We start from the raw sequence: 14,493 nt of genomic DNA, 5'->3' as shown, positions 1-14,493 counted from the left end.
CATTTTAATCACTTTTAACATGGTATATCCCCATTTTGGGAATGACATGTAAAAAAAAAAACATTTTCAACTATTTCTAAATTATCTACATTTTCAAAAAAATAGCTAAATGACGCCAGTGTGTGAGCTTGTAGATCAGCTATTTTGTGTGTTTTCTGTGTATTGGATGATGAAGTATAGGCCTTAAGGGGTTAATATGTAGCAAGAGAGCTCAATAATAGCTATGTGACAAACCTGGATATCTGATGTATCAAAACACACACACACACACACACACACACACACACACACACACACACACACACACACACACACACACACACACACACACACACACACACACACACACACACACACACACACACACACACACACACAGCAAGAGCATTTTGCAGACATTAAACTTGATTACAAGAGCCACTTTAGTGGAGTGCATGGAAACAGGTGAAGGTCAATAATGTTCTGTATGGAACTGAATGTTCCTGAACGTTTTCTTCCACCAAAAATGTGTGATACTGTACTGTGTATCTATACTGCAGCGCTCCTATCTTCCTTTACTGTAACCTTTGTTTTATATTTTTGGAACTGAATTTGTGTTCTGAAAATTATTCTCACAGTGGTGTGTGTAGTCGTGTGTTCAGATTCCTCTACACACAGATGCGAGCGTTGTGACCTACCAACCCACAAACAGCCTGACATTATCAGTGGAAGTTAAATTAGTGTTTACTACCCTGGCTGGGGGAGGGGGAGGGGGGGGCAATTAGTTTTACAACTAGGAAAAGCATACCTATTATGGTCATAAATGTACAGAATAACAATGGAGACAGATCGTGATGAGGGAAGTACAGATAAACACAGTGTACAATACAAGTACGTAGGTGGTCTAAAAAACAGGTTTCACACAGACTGGAACACACAAAGTCAAGACGTCTGCATTATCATGACATAAAGTCCCATATCAAAATAGACTGCAGTACATATCATCAGCATGGTGCAAGATTCTGTGTTGTGTTGTTATAAACAACATTATGCCATAACTTTAAGACAAATTAGCAATGTAATGAGTTTGAATGTGGCTCATAACCCCTCTATGCCATCTCTTGAGTCTTTACTGTACTATGAAATAAAGCAAAACATGCCATAAAGTATTCTTTTGAAAAGTACTAATAACACAGGCTAAACCTTGGACTAAGTAAAAATGGCTGGTAAACAATGGCTTATTATGTAGTCTACAACAGTCAACAAGTACAGTATTCCTGTTCAAGGAGAACAGCTTCAGCTTCACCGAGTACATTTGCTCGCGGGTGTTGTTTTCCATCTTAAATGGCTGACGCACAAAACAAGCAATCATTCTGCTTCGCAGTGTGAAAGAAGATATAAACACCAATGACACACCTGACCCTAACCGAGCTAGCACAAACAGTACAGTACAGTACACAGAGGCTCTTAAAATAGACCATGCCATTAGAAGTACATTACACACACAGCTCCCAAATACTCTGAAGTTCGCTCTGCATAGGGCTGGACAGTTAACCAAAAACATTTCGGAACCAATATTTAGAACCAATAACCGACTTTTAACCGAATAACCGATAAGCAAGGTTTCTTTTATATATTTTTCCTATAAAACATGAATGGACACCGACAAATGGCATGCAAAAACACAGCTAAAATATCCTTCTATTTACAATGTTTAAAATAAGCATTCATTAAACGTAATCGAGACAAAAGTTTGAAATAATCGTGATATTGATCTGAAGACATGACACGAAGACATGAACAGCTATTTTGGTGAACTCAGACCTGCTGACAAGGCGTTTAAAGGAAAGTCTTGGGGTTTGTCGTGCTAATCTCCTGATGTAGACTCAATTCTTTCTTACCATCGACCACGGGGCTGACCTCCACCTCTCGTCATCAGGTCAGAAAATGTCCTGCGTGACCCCCGTGGCTAAGACGAAGCAGCAGCCCCACAACAATAATCCTGTGCAATTACCGACATGTCCCTCACGCGAGTGGCCACCGCAACAAGTTCACGACCTTCAAAGCAATTTAAAAATCCGCCACAGTGTGTTGGAGATGTCATTAAAGACAGAGCTTGTCGGGCCCCTCAACTCAACAACGCCGGGCTGTCTGACAACAATGAAAACCCAAACCCACACACACACAAAAAACTGTCTTCTCAGACAAACTGGCAAAAAAACAAAATCAGACATGCGTCACTGGCCCCGGCGACCAACCGATAATCGCCATTTAAGGTCGCCGACTCGCCGTGCACGGGAGGGAAAATAAAATAAACAGTTTCTTTAAAAAAACAAAACCCGTCTTAACCCATTAAAACCGGGAAAGCATCCGTGTCATTTTTTTGATTTTCACGTCGGCTATTCAAAAACAGCAGATTATACAAGCTCAAAAGCTTTGTAGCTTTTCTTTTTTTTTGGAAAAATCTTAAGTGTGAGAACTACTGATTTAGAAGGGATTTTGTAGAATCGGCCCTCAGATCTTAATGGGTTAAACAACATGAGTCTGGCTGAGGAACCCCCCCCCCCCAGAGACCATCCCCAGGGAGCTACAGCTATTCTTAACATGGGAAAATGTATTTTCAGCCAAAAGCCACCACAGCTAGCTAGCTAACGTGGGCCTGCGCTGGGTCTGGGGACAGTGGGGAGGGATGGCGTGCTGTGACAATGAGTGTCAGCCGCACATCGCTGACTGTGAATACAGACGCCGTCGTGAGGGAGTTCTCAACTGAATATTGGGGGTCTCTTGACCATTGATCTGTGTGGCAAAAGAAAGACCCCCCACCCCACCGCTCCCCCTCCTCCCTAATGCATGACAGGGTAATGAGAAGCACAGACTATTGTCAAGTGTTGCAGAGACAATATGGTCATAAATTAAAGAAGGGCGGCGGGGGTTACTTGGGGTTTAAATCACTTCCAATCATGGCATAAGCCGGTGATTCCCAAAACAGTGTGTTGTCACGCTCTGCTAAAGCCCCGCCCACCAGAGAAAAACCCCGCTGGCACTTTGAAGATGTTTATTGACCCTAAACAACACAAATCACCCTGATATGATCACTGCCATTAAAGCCCATTTCCTTCTTTTATGCATGTGGAGCACATGCCACACCTTTGACCCAGTGCTTCTCTCTGAACCTTTTCATGTCAAGGACCCCCCAAATTAATATTTGTTATAATTATGAACATATTTTGTGTGAGGGACCCCCATACAAGATTTGTGTTGGTAAAAAAAGTTTTTGTTTTGTTTAGTTTTTTCAAGATTGTTTGTCGCGCTGTGTTGTGAGCTTATAGATTGGCTATTTTCAAATAGTCGATGTAAAGAGGTTAAAATGGTTAAATAGACGATGTATAGGGTTAAAATGGTTAAACTGACAGTGAAGCTATATTAACTCATTTTGCTGGGGACCCCCTGGAACCCCCTAAGGGTCCCCGCCCGTACCCCACTTTGAGAATTGCTTCAACCAAAGGGTTAGGACATATGATACACATTATTCCATCTTCTATCATAGAATAAGGTAGTTCATAAACATACCTTTCTTAGGAATATTAAGTAAAAGTGTCATCCACAAACAAAATAACACTCGCCTATATTGTAATTCTGTCCTTGTGGTCTCTTTTACTCCACACTGGAGTGCTCCGTATTTAGTTTCCCGCAGAGCAATTAAGTTGTATTTCCCAAATCTGCCCTTTCCTGTACTTAGCCAATGTGCTTTCTTACTGGAATACCCTCTTTACAGTCACATGCAGTGGTTTTGGTAGTTCTGCATCTTGATCTTCATTATCTGGCTCAGGCACATTGAAGGTGTATAATGTGTGGACTTCGATCGCGCTATCATAGGCAATTAAACGATTAATAATCAGTTGGATTGGTCTTAGTCGACAAAGATTAGACAAGTTGATTTATTTTATTTGTATTTTTATGCTAGTTTGTTCCACGCCATGCACATCTCGTATACACTTAGATACAGCCTAATCCTTTTATTCTGCTAGTCTCTGATGTACCTTCAATGCATGATTGTATGCAGCAAACACAATTTTACAGTAAAGCTAACAGAACTAGATGTTTCAATCCAGATTACAGATTTGTTTACTTATTAAATCAACTAACTGATAAGTCGACAAATAACGTATTTAGTCGACGACAGCCGTAGGTGACTAAAGTAGAGATAATAACACCTCGCCAAAATCATCACCTAGTTAGTCATAAACATCCCATTCATTATGTGGTTTTTAAATGACATGTGGTGAGAGGCGCGGGAGACTATTGTCAAATGCTGCTTGACTACAGTCAAATGTTTGTTAGCTAGCCCTACTGACAGTGCTATGTTATTTCTGAAATGGCAGAACAGAACTCATACAGTTAGTGTAAACCGGTTTCTGACTGGCAGATTGTAAAATAAATCAGTGAACAAGCAGCAATGACATTTGCAGTATGACAGCGATTTACGACACCGTGCCCTACACTGTCGTCTGTGTTTGTCATGAGTTGCCAAAGGCTAGATGCACCGTCAAACAGACTAAACAAGTTATTGCATTCAAAGCGGCATTATCCTAACCAAAATGAAATCCAAACCAGACTTGTTTCATGGACTGTGTGAAAACCGTTAAGAAAACCAGATACATTTCGTCTATCATATAAATCAAGTGTGTCTTCCACCCCATAAACTGAGACCTCTAATGCTCCCCGCACATTAATTTACTGCCGGGAACTTTGGGACGCTGACAGGCCACTCAAAGTCCCTCACCCTTAAAAAAGGGCTGGTCACAAGTCCAGCTCTCTAAACCTCCGGTCCTCCCAGGCAGGTCAAGCACTCTCGCTGACCTCCCTCAGACAAAAAGCCTGGGATACATTTTTCCCTACTCAGGGCACCGTAGCCGGCAGCTAGTACTTGACTAGTGCTAATGAAGGGAAAAGGGTACCAGGCAGCACCTCACCCCCCATCTGACCCCTCTTTCCAAACCACTCTTATCCAGCCTATGAATTAGCCCTGCTTTGGTGTTGATCCAAAAGCTATCCCCCACTGTACGAGGTCTGGAATGCAATAATCATACACAAATGCACACACATTTTACACCTAATCTTTTTGCCAAAAATAGTCGATCTACAAGCTTACAACTCGGCCCAATGTAACGCATTGGGAGCTTGTGAATAGGGATACTAGTGTTCAAACTGGTCTTATTATTTTCTCTCTGTAAGCTTGGATGACAATAGTTCACTGTTGAATGCTGCAGGTGTTTAGATGTTTTTGAGTAGAGACTGTTTGTATTAAACCTAAAAGTATGACCATGGGGGACGCGTGCAAATACAAGTAAGTAAGTAGGTCTGAGTGGCTTGGTATCGGCCCGAGAACGAGGGTGTCTATCCCCTGTTCATTGCTAGACCCCTGTGAGATGGATGGCTGAGGTGCGACACCTACCATGACCTAAGCAGCATTAAAGTCCTTCAAGCCGCTTCACTATGACGTGCTATGGATGCCAGTGATTGTTTGAGTCAAGATATGTTCTAATCCACTCCATTGTGACACACACAACAGGCCATGGAACGATAGTAAATGTTACCATGTTTTCTGTATCAGAGATGGAGAAGGAGAGAGTGAGTGAGTGAGAGGAACTACAGAACGGGAGAGATAAGATTGGTTGACTGACCGCGCGGCCAAGGCCAGAGCAGGACAAAACAGGTGTGCAGGAGAGAGAGAGAGAGAGAGAGAGACAGAGACATACAGACAGAGTGAGAGAGAGAGAGTATACACTCCAGCGACCGACTGCAACAATGTGTGCACAAGAGTTGACTGGCTGGCGGCTACAGCCCACAAAACAAACGCCGACACGGCGGTTCACAGTCTATACCTTTAGAGTAGAACACCTCCTTGAGGTGTAGCAGGACGTCGGCGAACTTGCGCACGTCGCTGACCAGCTGCATGATGTAGTCCGGGTCGGCGCCGCCACCGCAGGGGGCGGGGGCATCCGCGCTGCTCTCCAAACCGGAGCCCATCATCACCGAGCAGCTCCTCGTGCCCCCCCGGCCCCCCACCACTCCACCGCAGGGGCCCCCCGCAGCGGTGGTGGGGCCCATCGACGACGTCGGGAAGAAATGCGAGTTGGAGAACCGAGAGATGGACATTTTGGCTCCTCCGCCGCCTCCGCTGCCGCCGTCGCTTCCCGCGCTACTCTGGCGCAGCATGGCGGCCAGCATGGCTCTTAGGTTTAGGTGGTGACCACTAGGTCCCCCTCCTCCTCCTCGTCCTCCTCCCCAGGTAGCCCGTGGTGATCCCGCTGTTCCGAGACTGACCTCTCAGATCCAATAGTTCACAGGAGCGAGGATGGATTGTCCTGTCAAAAACGAAAAGGGAGTAAGAAAACGTGATCTCAAAGTAACTTTGAGCAACAAGAAGCAACATTCTTTTAATGCAGTGGTTCCCAAACTGGGGGCCCTGGCCCCCCAGGGGGTCCCCAGATGATTAGCTTAATGTGCAACATTGTTTTCTCACTCAGTAAACAAACCAACATACAGTAATAGTATAAGTGGATACATACAGGATATCTGGACATTTCTAAAGTAACAATTTAAATGACTTAAATGACGGCAAAGGAAGAGGCAAACATTGTGAAAACAGCCGAAATATCCGAGACCATTAGGCTTTTATGGATGATGCTTCTGAACATATTCAAATATGTTCGCAGTGCGAGGCATTGTGAGCTTGTTGTTCGGCTAATTTCATAATATGTATCTGTGGAACAGAGTCAAACTAAATGTAATGCCTCAACTCCTACAATTCCAAGTGCTTGTCAGGGTCCCCAGTTCAAATAAGATTATTTTGGGGGGTCACGGCACTGAAAAGTTTGGGAACCCTCGTCTTACTGGGTGCACGGTTCAGAAAGAATTCCCCCCCACAAAGAGGACATATCCTTTTAGGATATTATTATATTATTAGGCACAGGCAGCAATTTCTTATCTGAATCGACCAGGCTCTATTACATACAGAGAGTTTTTTTTTCCATATATTTCACACCAAACCTCTGCAATTTCGACCCCAAGATCTCTACTTTCCCATTACCTCTTAGTATCCTGGGTGTTAACAGTTGCATTGGATCTTAACAGGCCATAGAAAATACTAATAAAACCCCTTGTAAAATCCATTGTCAGTGCTCTCTCAATTGGAGAGGCATCTATATCAGTTGATAGTGTTGTGTGCCATAGAACGAAAGCCCTGTAAAAATCTGAAACAGTTATTGCGAGATAAATCATTTTGCTGTATTTGATCAAACGACATGAGTATAGGACCTATCAAATAAATACACAAATCTCTCTAAGAACTAAACTCAGGGTCATTAACCCATTAAAACTGGAAAGCAGCTGTGTCCTTTTACCGTTGCCTATACAAAAATAGCAGATAGTTTTGAACATTTTTGAAAAATCTTTTAACGTGTTTGAAAAATGTTGAATCCTTTTGAATTACGAAAACATTTGAGAACTACTGATTTAGAAGGCATTTTGTAGAATCGGCCTCAGGTCAGGGAAATCTGGATTCCCTTGAATTAAGGTGAGAGGCGATGGTAATTTGGCTGGAGGCCCATGCAGCAATTTATGCAATTGCAAAATAATATATGAGTGCTGGTGATCTTTTCTTTTTGAATATAAACACAAACTCACCAGAAGAACCTAATGGAACTTCATCACATCATCTCCCAGTTATGACAGGTCTATTGTATCAGGTGGTATCACACCAGCTGTTTACTAAGACCCATTAGTCACTCAATGATAACCTAAAAATGAATGAAGTCATAGGCCAGTAATAAGCACTTACTGGGATATCACAAAATAGTGAATCAGAAATGTTTGGGTTTCAGGGGAGATTTCTAGTGCATTCGTTCTCAAAGTGGTGTCCGGGGACCCCCAGGGGTCCTTGTGGGGGGGTTCCAGGGTGTCCCCAGCAAAGATAGTTAATGTAGCGTCACAATCATTTTAACCAATTTATCCATTTACATGTTGGATATTCAAAAATAGCAGATCTACAAGCTCGCAGCGTGGCACAAAGCTTGTACATCTGCTATTTTTAAGAATTTCTGAAAAATATCCCCCAGAAACCTTTTTTTGCAACACAAATCTTCTCTTTTGGTGGGGTCTCTGGCACAAAACATGTTCAGATGGGGGGGTCCACTGCCCGCCAAATAGCCTACATATAATTTTGAGGGTCCGACTCCTTGGCACGAAAACGTTTGAGAACTATAGGCTATACTGCTCTAATGAATGTGTGCTTTGAAGCCAGACAGGTTGTCAGAGCAGGGTATAAGGAACAAGTCAAATAAATGTATGTCTCAATTAACGTCTCACTTCTGAGGATGTACAAAACAAACCTTTGTATTAGGCCTAATAAGAAAAACATCACTCTCTCACACACACACACACACACACACACACACACACACACACACACACACACACACACACACACACACAGTCTGCTAGAGTCAGAAGTGTGACTGTGACCCTATAGCCGATAATGCTTATCAGCTTTCAAATGTAGGCGAACAGCAGTAATAATAACCTACATTTAGCAAATAAACTGATGCAGTGACATTAATATTGAATAATAAAGCTGTGTGGGTTCTACATAACGGTTAAGAGAAAACCACCATCCTGAATCTGTAGATCTATAAACCTACATTTGGTAGTTGTATGTTTATAACCTGGTTGATGTCTGACAGTCACTCAGTGATTGAATGAACATGGCAGATGGCTGCATTGATCATGGAAGGATTCTGACACCATACATCCATGAGGGTTGCAAAGTGGGAACAAATATGATGGGTGGGAAAAATACTTGTTCCTAACTATAGGCTATTAAATGTCCTAGACCATTGGATCTCAAAGTGGGGTACGGGAACCCCCAGGGGTCCTTGGGAGGGGGGGGGGGTTCCAGGGGGTCCCCGGGAAATCATCTTCTTAACCACTTTTATCCATGTATGTGCTGTCTATACAAAAATAGCAGATCTACAAGTGAGCTTGTATATCTGCTATTTTTTAAGGTTTTTGGAAAAATATCAAAAATGTTGGTAAATTTAGATTTTTTTGGGGGTTTCTTATTTTTTTTTTAAATAAATCTTCTCTTCTGGGGGTCCCTCGCACAAAACATTTTCAGACGGGGGTCCGCGGCCAGATATATATCAATTTGGGGGTCCTTGACATGAAAAAAGTTTGAGAACCACTGTCCTAGAACTGCCTAAAAACAACACCCCAACACCAATTAAATCACAAAGTTCAATAATATTGGGACGTGCATTCATAAAGCTCTACGATATCGTTATCATCCCTTCTAGATAGATCACACTGGCTACAGTATCCGATATCATCATCAGATCATTTTCATGTACAACCAAAAATCCTCAGTGTTCATTTCACACTGAAAGCGTTGCCTGCAAATGGAACATTTGCACATTTTCAGAGTTACCAATGGATCAATTTAACACTGGGTTAGAGGATCCGTACACAGCAAACAAACAAACAAACAAACAAACAAACAAACAAAAAGACGTGTAAAAACCAAACACACACCTGCAGTGGAGTCCTGAAACATTGTAACCCGGGGGGGATCAGTTAATTCGTGATCAGACCGTATAATCCACTTATAGAGCCACGTTATTCCTTATGCATTGAGAAGATCCCCGGTATATGACCTGACTCCCATGGAGGTGGATCTTTAGACTAGTGTGTGTGGGACCTGTAATGTGTGTGTGCGTGGCTATGCGTGTGTATGTGTGTATGAGCCGCTAACCAAAACTTTCCTGAATCCTCCTCCCTCCTATCACCATGTGATGTGCAGGGTGACTTGTGATTGGGTGAACGTGAGGAGACAGGACCCTCCCCTGACAACAGGTGTCTAGTGTGTTTGAGTCAGTCTTGAGCAGTGATTCATTCTTCAACTTTTTCGTGCCAAGGACCCCCAAATTGCCATGAGCCCCATCTGAAAATGTTTTGTGCCAGGAACCTCCATAAGATTTTTTTGTTAAACATTTATCACTTTAAAAAATATATTTTTTTTCAAAGATTTGCACCCATTTTCCAGATTTAGAAAAAATAGCAGATCTACAAGCTCATGGGCTATTTGTTGCTATTTTTGAATAGCCAAAGTATAAATATGGTTAATTAAAATGATTGTGTACTGTATTAACTCATTTTGACGGGGACCTCCTGGTACCCCCCCACCCCACCCCATCTGAAAAGAGTTTGTGCCAGAAATCCCCAGAAAAGAAGCTTTGTGTTAAAACATTTTTTTAAAAGATTATTCAAAATGTAACAAACATTTTCTTCAAAAATAGCAGATTGTGACGCTCTGGGAACTGAACTTGTATATCTGCTATTTTTTAAATGCCTATTTCCCCCCATTTTGTACTTATATTTGTGAATTGTGATGATAGGCCATTGTATTTTGGTGTTATCTTTTTATGCTATATGTTGATGAATTGAATGTAGGACCTCAACGCAAACACAAGGACTTTTTTTGTGTGATCCTTTGTGCTCTGCTGTTTGCAGTTCTGTCTAATAAAGTATTCAATCAATCAATCAAAGCCAAGTATAAATGGATAAAGTGTTAATGTGTTTAGCCGCGGACCCCAATTTGAAAATATGTTTTGCCAGGGAGTAGGGACCCCTGCAAGAGTTTTGTTGTTAAAACCTAAAAAATGTTTTTAAAAAAATGTAATTTTCCAAGATGTTTCAAAATTGTTCTAAAATAGCAGATCTGCATGCTCACACGCTTCACGGTGCGAGGCGTTGTGAGCTTGTACATCTTCTATCTTCTAACTTTTCTAAGTATAAAATGAGGCAAAAGTGGTTAAAACTGTAAACCTATATTAATACATTTTGCTCGGGACCCCCTGGAATCCCCTCATGGACCCTGGATGTCCCCGTCCGGACCCCACTTTGACCCCCACTGGATTAGACTACGGACCCCCACTTGAAACAATTATTTTTATTTTATTTTGTATGGGGGACACTTTCGAGATTTTCAAGTGGGCCCTAAAAAAAACACATTCACTTTATGATGACCAATTCAGTGTTGAGTGCCAGCCTGCCTCCTACTGTAGGCCACTGTGTAGTGCACCCATAATGGTTGATGTTTCAGGATTTTTCAGAAAACTTGGGAAATGGGACATTCTGCATAATGATTACTTTCTACTTTTGGTACTTTAAGTACATTTTGATGCCAATACTTTTGTACTTTTACTGAAGTACATTTTGAATTCCAGATTTGAACTTGTATAAGTGAGTATTTCTATATTGCAGTATTGATACTTTTACTTAAGTAAAAAAAGATGTGAGTATTTTTTCCACCACTGGATTTAGGTTGGATGGCTGGATCATCACAGACATGGACCATGGACTCCATCAAGTGGTAGAAATTGTGCCATTTTTTCTAACAACACAAGAGAGATGGCTGTTTAATGCCTGATGCGCATTTTCATGGATGTGAAAATTTACATGTTGATTAATGTGCATTGTCCCTGGTAAATGAATAAATACTATAAAAATAAATAAAAAAGTTCACAATGTGTTGCATTGCAATAATCAGAAATTGACCAGAAGTCTCCTTTTTTGGAGTTTGTCCACTAGGGAATATTACTCCCATTTAGTGGACAAACAGTGGAACTGCAGGACCATAGCTCCAATCCACAAAACAACTTTTAATCTCTTGAGATGTGTTTTTCCTTTCAAACTGTCCCCCTGGCCCCCCCTGGGCGTCCAGGCCCCCAATTTGAAAACCTGTTGGGTAGAGCAATGGTTCTCAACCATAGTTCTCAACCTTTTCAGGCCGTGAAACCCCAACATAATCATATTTGAACTGGGAACCCCCCACCCTGACAAGCACTTGGAATGTAAGAGTTGAGGCAGTACATTTTGTTTGACTCGGATCCACAGATGAATATTGTGAAAATATCAGATCTGCAAGCTCACAAGTCACAACGCCTTGCGTTGCAAGACGTTGTGAGCTTCTTCATTGCAAAGTCGCTTTTTGATCCTTCGATATTGTCGGCTCTTCCTAATTCCTGTCATTGTGAAGCTGAATTCACCAAGCGTTGGATTGTTCTAACCTGACTCCGCCAGATGGGGGGGCGGTAGGCAGAGCCAGGTTAGGATTGTTCACCCACTAATAGGGAACGTGAGCTGGGTTTAGACCGTCGTGAGACAGGTTATAGTTTTACCCTACTGTGTAACTGATGTGTTGTTGCAATAGTAATCCCGCTCAGTACGAGAGGAACCACATGTTCAGACATTTGGTCTGAACCTGCCTCTTTCTGGTTTGTCTGGGCTCCCCAGACAAAAATCATGTGCGGACCGACCTGGGGGTCCTAAACCACAAGTTGAGAACCACTGGGGTAGAGTAGAGTAGGGCTGATGCTATGCAATGGAAAAGTGCCATTGGTGTGTAGCACTAGCACACGTTCATCCCAAACAGATTAAGTCATCTGTAACGCAAGGCATCACATCATTGTTCTGCCATCTGTTATCAGAAGGATTCTTTTATTTGATGATGATAATTATAATAATAACTAGAAATATTATGACAGTCCTATTCAGTGTTTTTCCTTACATGTGACATGTCACTCGTGTTGTGAGTTCTCTATTTTCAAAAATAATATATAGGTATTCAGAGTAGTATAACACTATATTAATGCACAGCAGCAGATTCTGCAGAGGCTTTTGAGACACACATAAGTGGGAGGATATGAGATGTGTGAAGTGATAGGACATGACAAGAGAGGAAATATCACATTCTAGTGGTTTTAACCTTGTATACCTTTTTAGTTTTAGGCGTGTGCTGTTGATCTGGTTATCATTATGTCTAGATGATAATGTAGACGTACTGGACAGACTAGCTCTGGAGACACCTGTGAGTATGTCTGAATTACCTCACTGTAACATAGTTAGTAACAATCAGTTACAGTACTTAAGTAAAAGTATCAATACTGCAATATAGAAACACTCTGTTACAAGTAAAAGTAAAAAAAAAAAAAATTGCTTCAGTAAAAGTACAAAAGTATTGGCATCAAAATGTACTTAAAGTACCAAAAGTAAAAGTTCTAAAATATTTGAAAATAGCAGATCGACAAGCTCACAACGCGTCGCGTTGTGAGCTTGGAGATCAGCTATTTTCAAAAAGCTTATGTATAAAAAAGGACTAAAGTGGTTAATGTATGTTTCAAAATGTAATAATTAATATCTGAAAAGTAACTAGTAACAAAGGTTTTCAAATAATTATAGCGGAGTAAAAGTACAATATTTGCCTCTGAGATGTAGTGGAGTAGATGTAAAAGTCTTGAAAATTGGAAACACTCAAGTAAAGTACAAATATCTCAAAATTGTACTTAAGTACAGTACTTAAGTAAATGTACTTAGTTACTTTCCATCACGGGTGACAATGATACTTTATATATTCATTGACAGGAACCGGATTGTATGTTATATTTTGATACATGTTTGACAAGGTAGCATGAGCTCACTTTCACTTCAAATCATTCAGAGAGGTGTGTGAAGAAGTTATCTAAAAATAAAAAGTACAAACTTTCAATTAAACCATGTCATATTATATCACACAGTGCTGTGAAAATATAACATTAACATTGGTGAGACCATATATTGACAGCTTACTGCAGAACAGAGAGTAGGATACATTACATTAGTTGGTTGTGAAGTGTGTCTTTCATTGCAGTTACTTGATGCGGGGGTCAGTTTTCACCTCAAGATACCATGAGGTTTCTAAAGACAATCCGTGTGATCCTGGACATTCTGATCTTGGTACCTGGTAAGGAGAGTTTATAATGGTTTCATATTCACAGTGTGTTCACCCCTCATAGATTTACTAAATGACTTCCAAACTGCAAAGTACAAATCAAATACTGTATTCAACACATAGTTAAATGTTTGGGTAATGTACAGATAAATGTAAAAAGAAAATATATTGAGGTAAATATAGAAAAGAACAAATATTTTGTATTTCATTATATTATATTTTATTATATTTTCATATTGAGGAAAATATCATGTCATGTTATCACAATCTAGGGGATCAACAGAATGAGGCCAGAATTATTATGATAAAAAAAAGAACAATCAGATGATTGACATTTTTGTTAACAGTTGTTTATTTTTCTCTGTGTCTTTTACAGGTGTTTGTAGTGGTCAGTGGAGAGCAACCATCACCAATCCATCTCCATGTGTCATGAGAGGTTCATCAGTAGATATTGGTTGTTCATATGACTACCCAGTGGGTCACACTGTCACGCTTACAGTCTGGTACAAGAACAACGTTGTTGTTGTTGTTGTTCTCTATGGCTCTCAACCTCATCACGTCGTATTCAATACATTGGTAATAAACTCCATGATTGTACCATGAGGATCAATAACATACAAGACAGTGATAAGGGAGATAATCACTTCAGGTTTTGGACAACAGGCAGCCTCAACAGGTAATCAGAT

The 14,493-nt window shown here is 41.0% G+C and overlaps 1 protein-coding gene across 3 annotated transcripts in view; it reads right to left on the bottom strand.

Moving 5' to 3' along the window:
• Positions 1-9,758, bottom strand: part of arhgap29a (Rho GTPase activating protein 29a) — a 65,825-nt gene extending 56,067 nt beyond the window's left edge. The window contains exons 1-3 of one of the 3 annotated variants that reach the window (XM_084049246.1): positions 9,571-9,758; positions 6,074-6,347; positions 5,865-6,031 (exon numbers count right to left, since the gene is read on the bottom strand). In XM_084049246.1, coding sequence (XP_083905372.1) covers positions 5,865-6,031; positions 6,074-6,210 — 304 coding nt within the window. In that variant the 5' untranslated portion in view covers positions 6,211-6,347; positions 9,571-9,758. Of the gene's footprint in view, positions 1-1,880; positions 2,096-5,864; positions 6,348-9,570 lie in introns of those variants that run through there. The other 2 variants (XM_084049245.1, XM_084049247.1) reach the window with 2 other exon arrangements.
• Between the last annotated feature and the right edge of the window lie 4,735 nt (positions 9,759-14,493).

The sequence above is a fragment of the Gymnoscopelus microlampas genome, assembly GCF_963454915.1.
Source record: "Gymnoscopelus microlampas genome assembly, chromosome: 22".
In the NCBI taxonomy this organism is placed as follows: domain Eukaryota; kingdom Metazoa; phylum Chordata; class Actinopteri; order Myctophiformes; family Myctophidae; genus Gymnoscopelus; species Gymnoscopelus microlampas.
The sequence above is the reverse complement of the archived record's forward strand: the minus strand, read 5'-3'. Positions and strand labels throughout refer to the sequence as shown.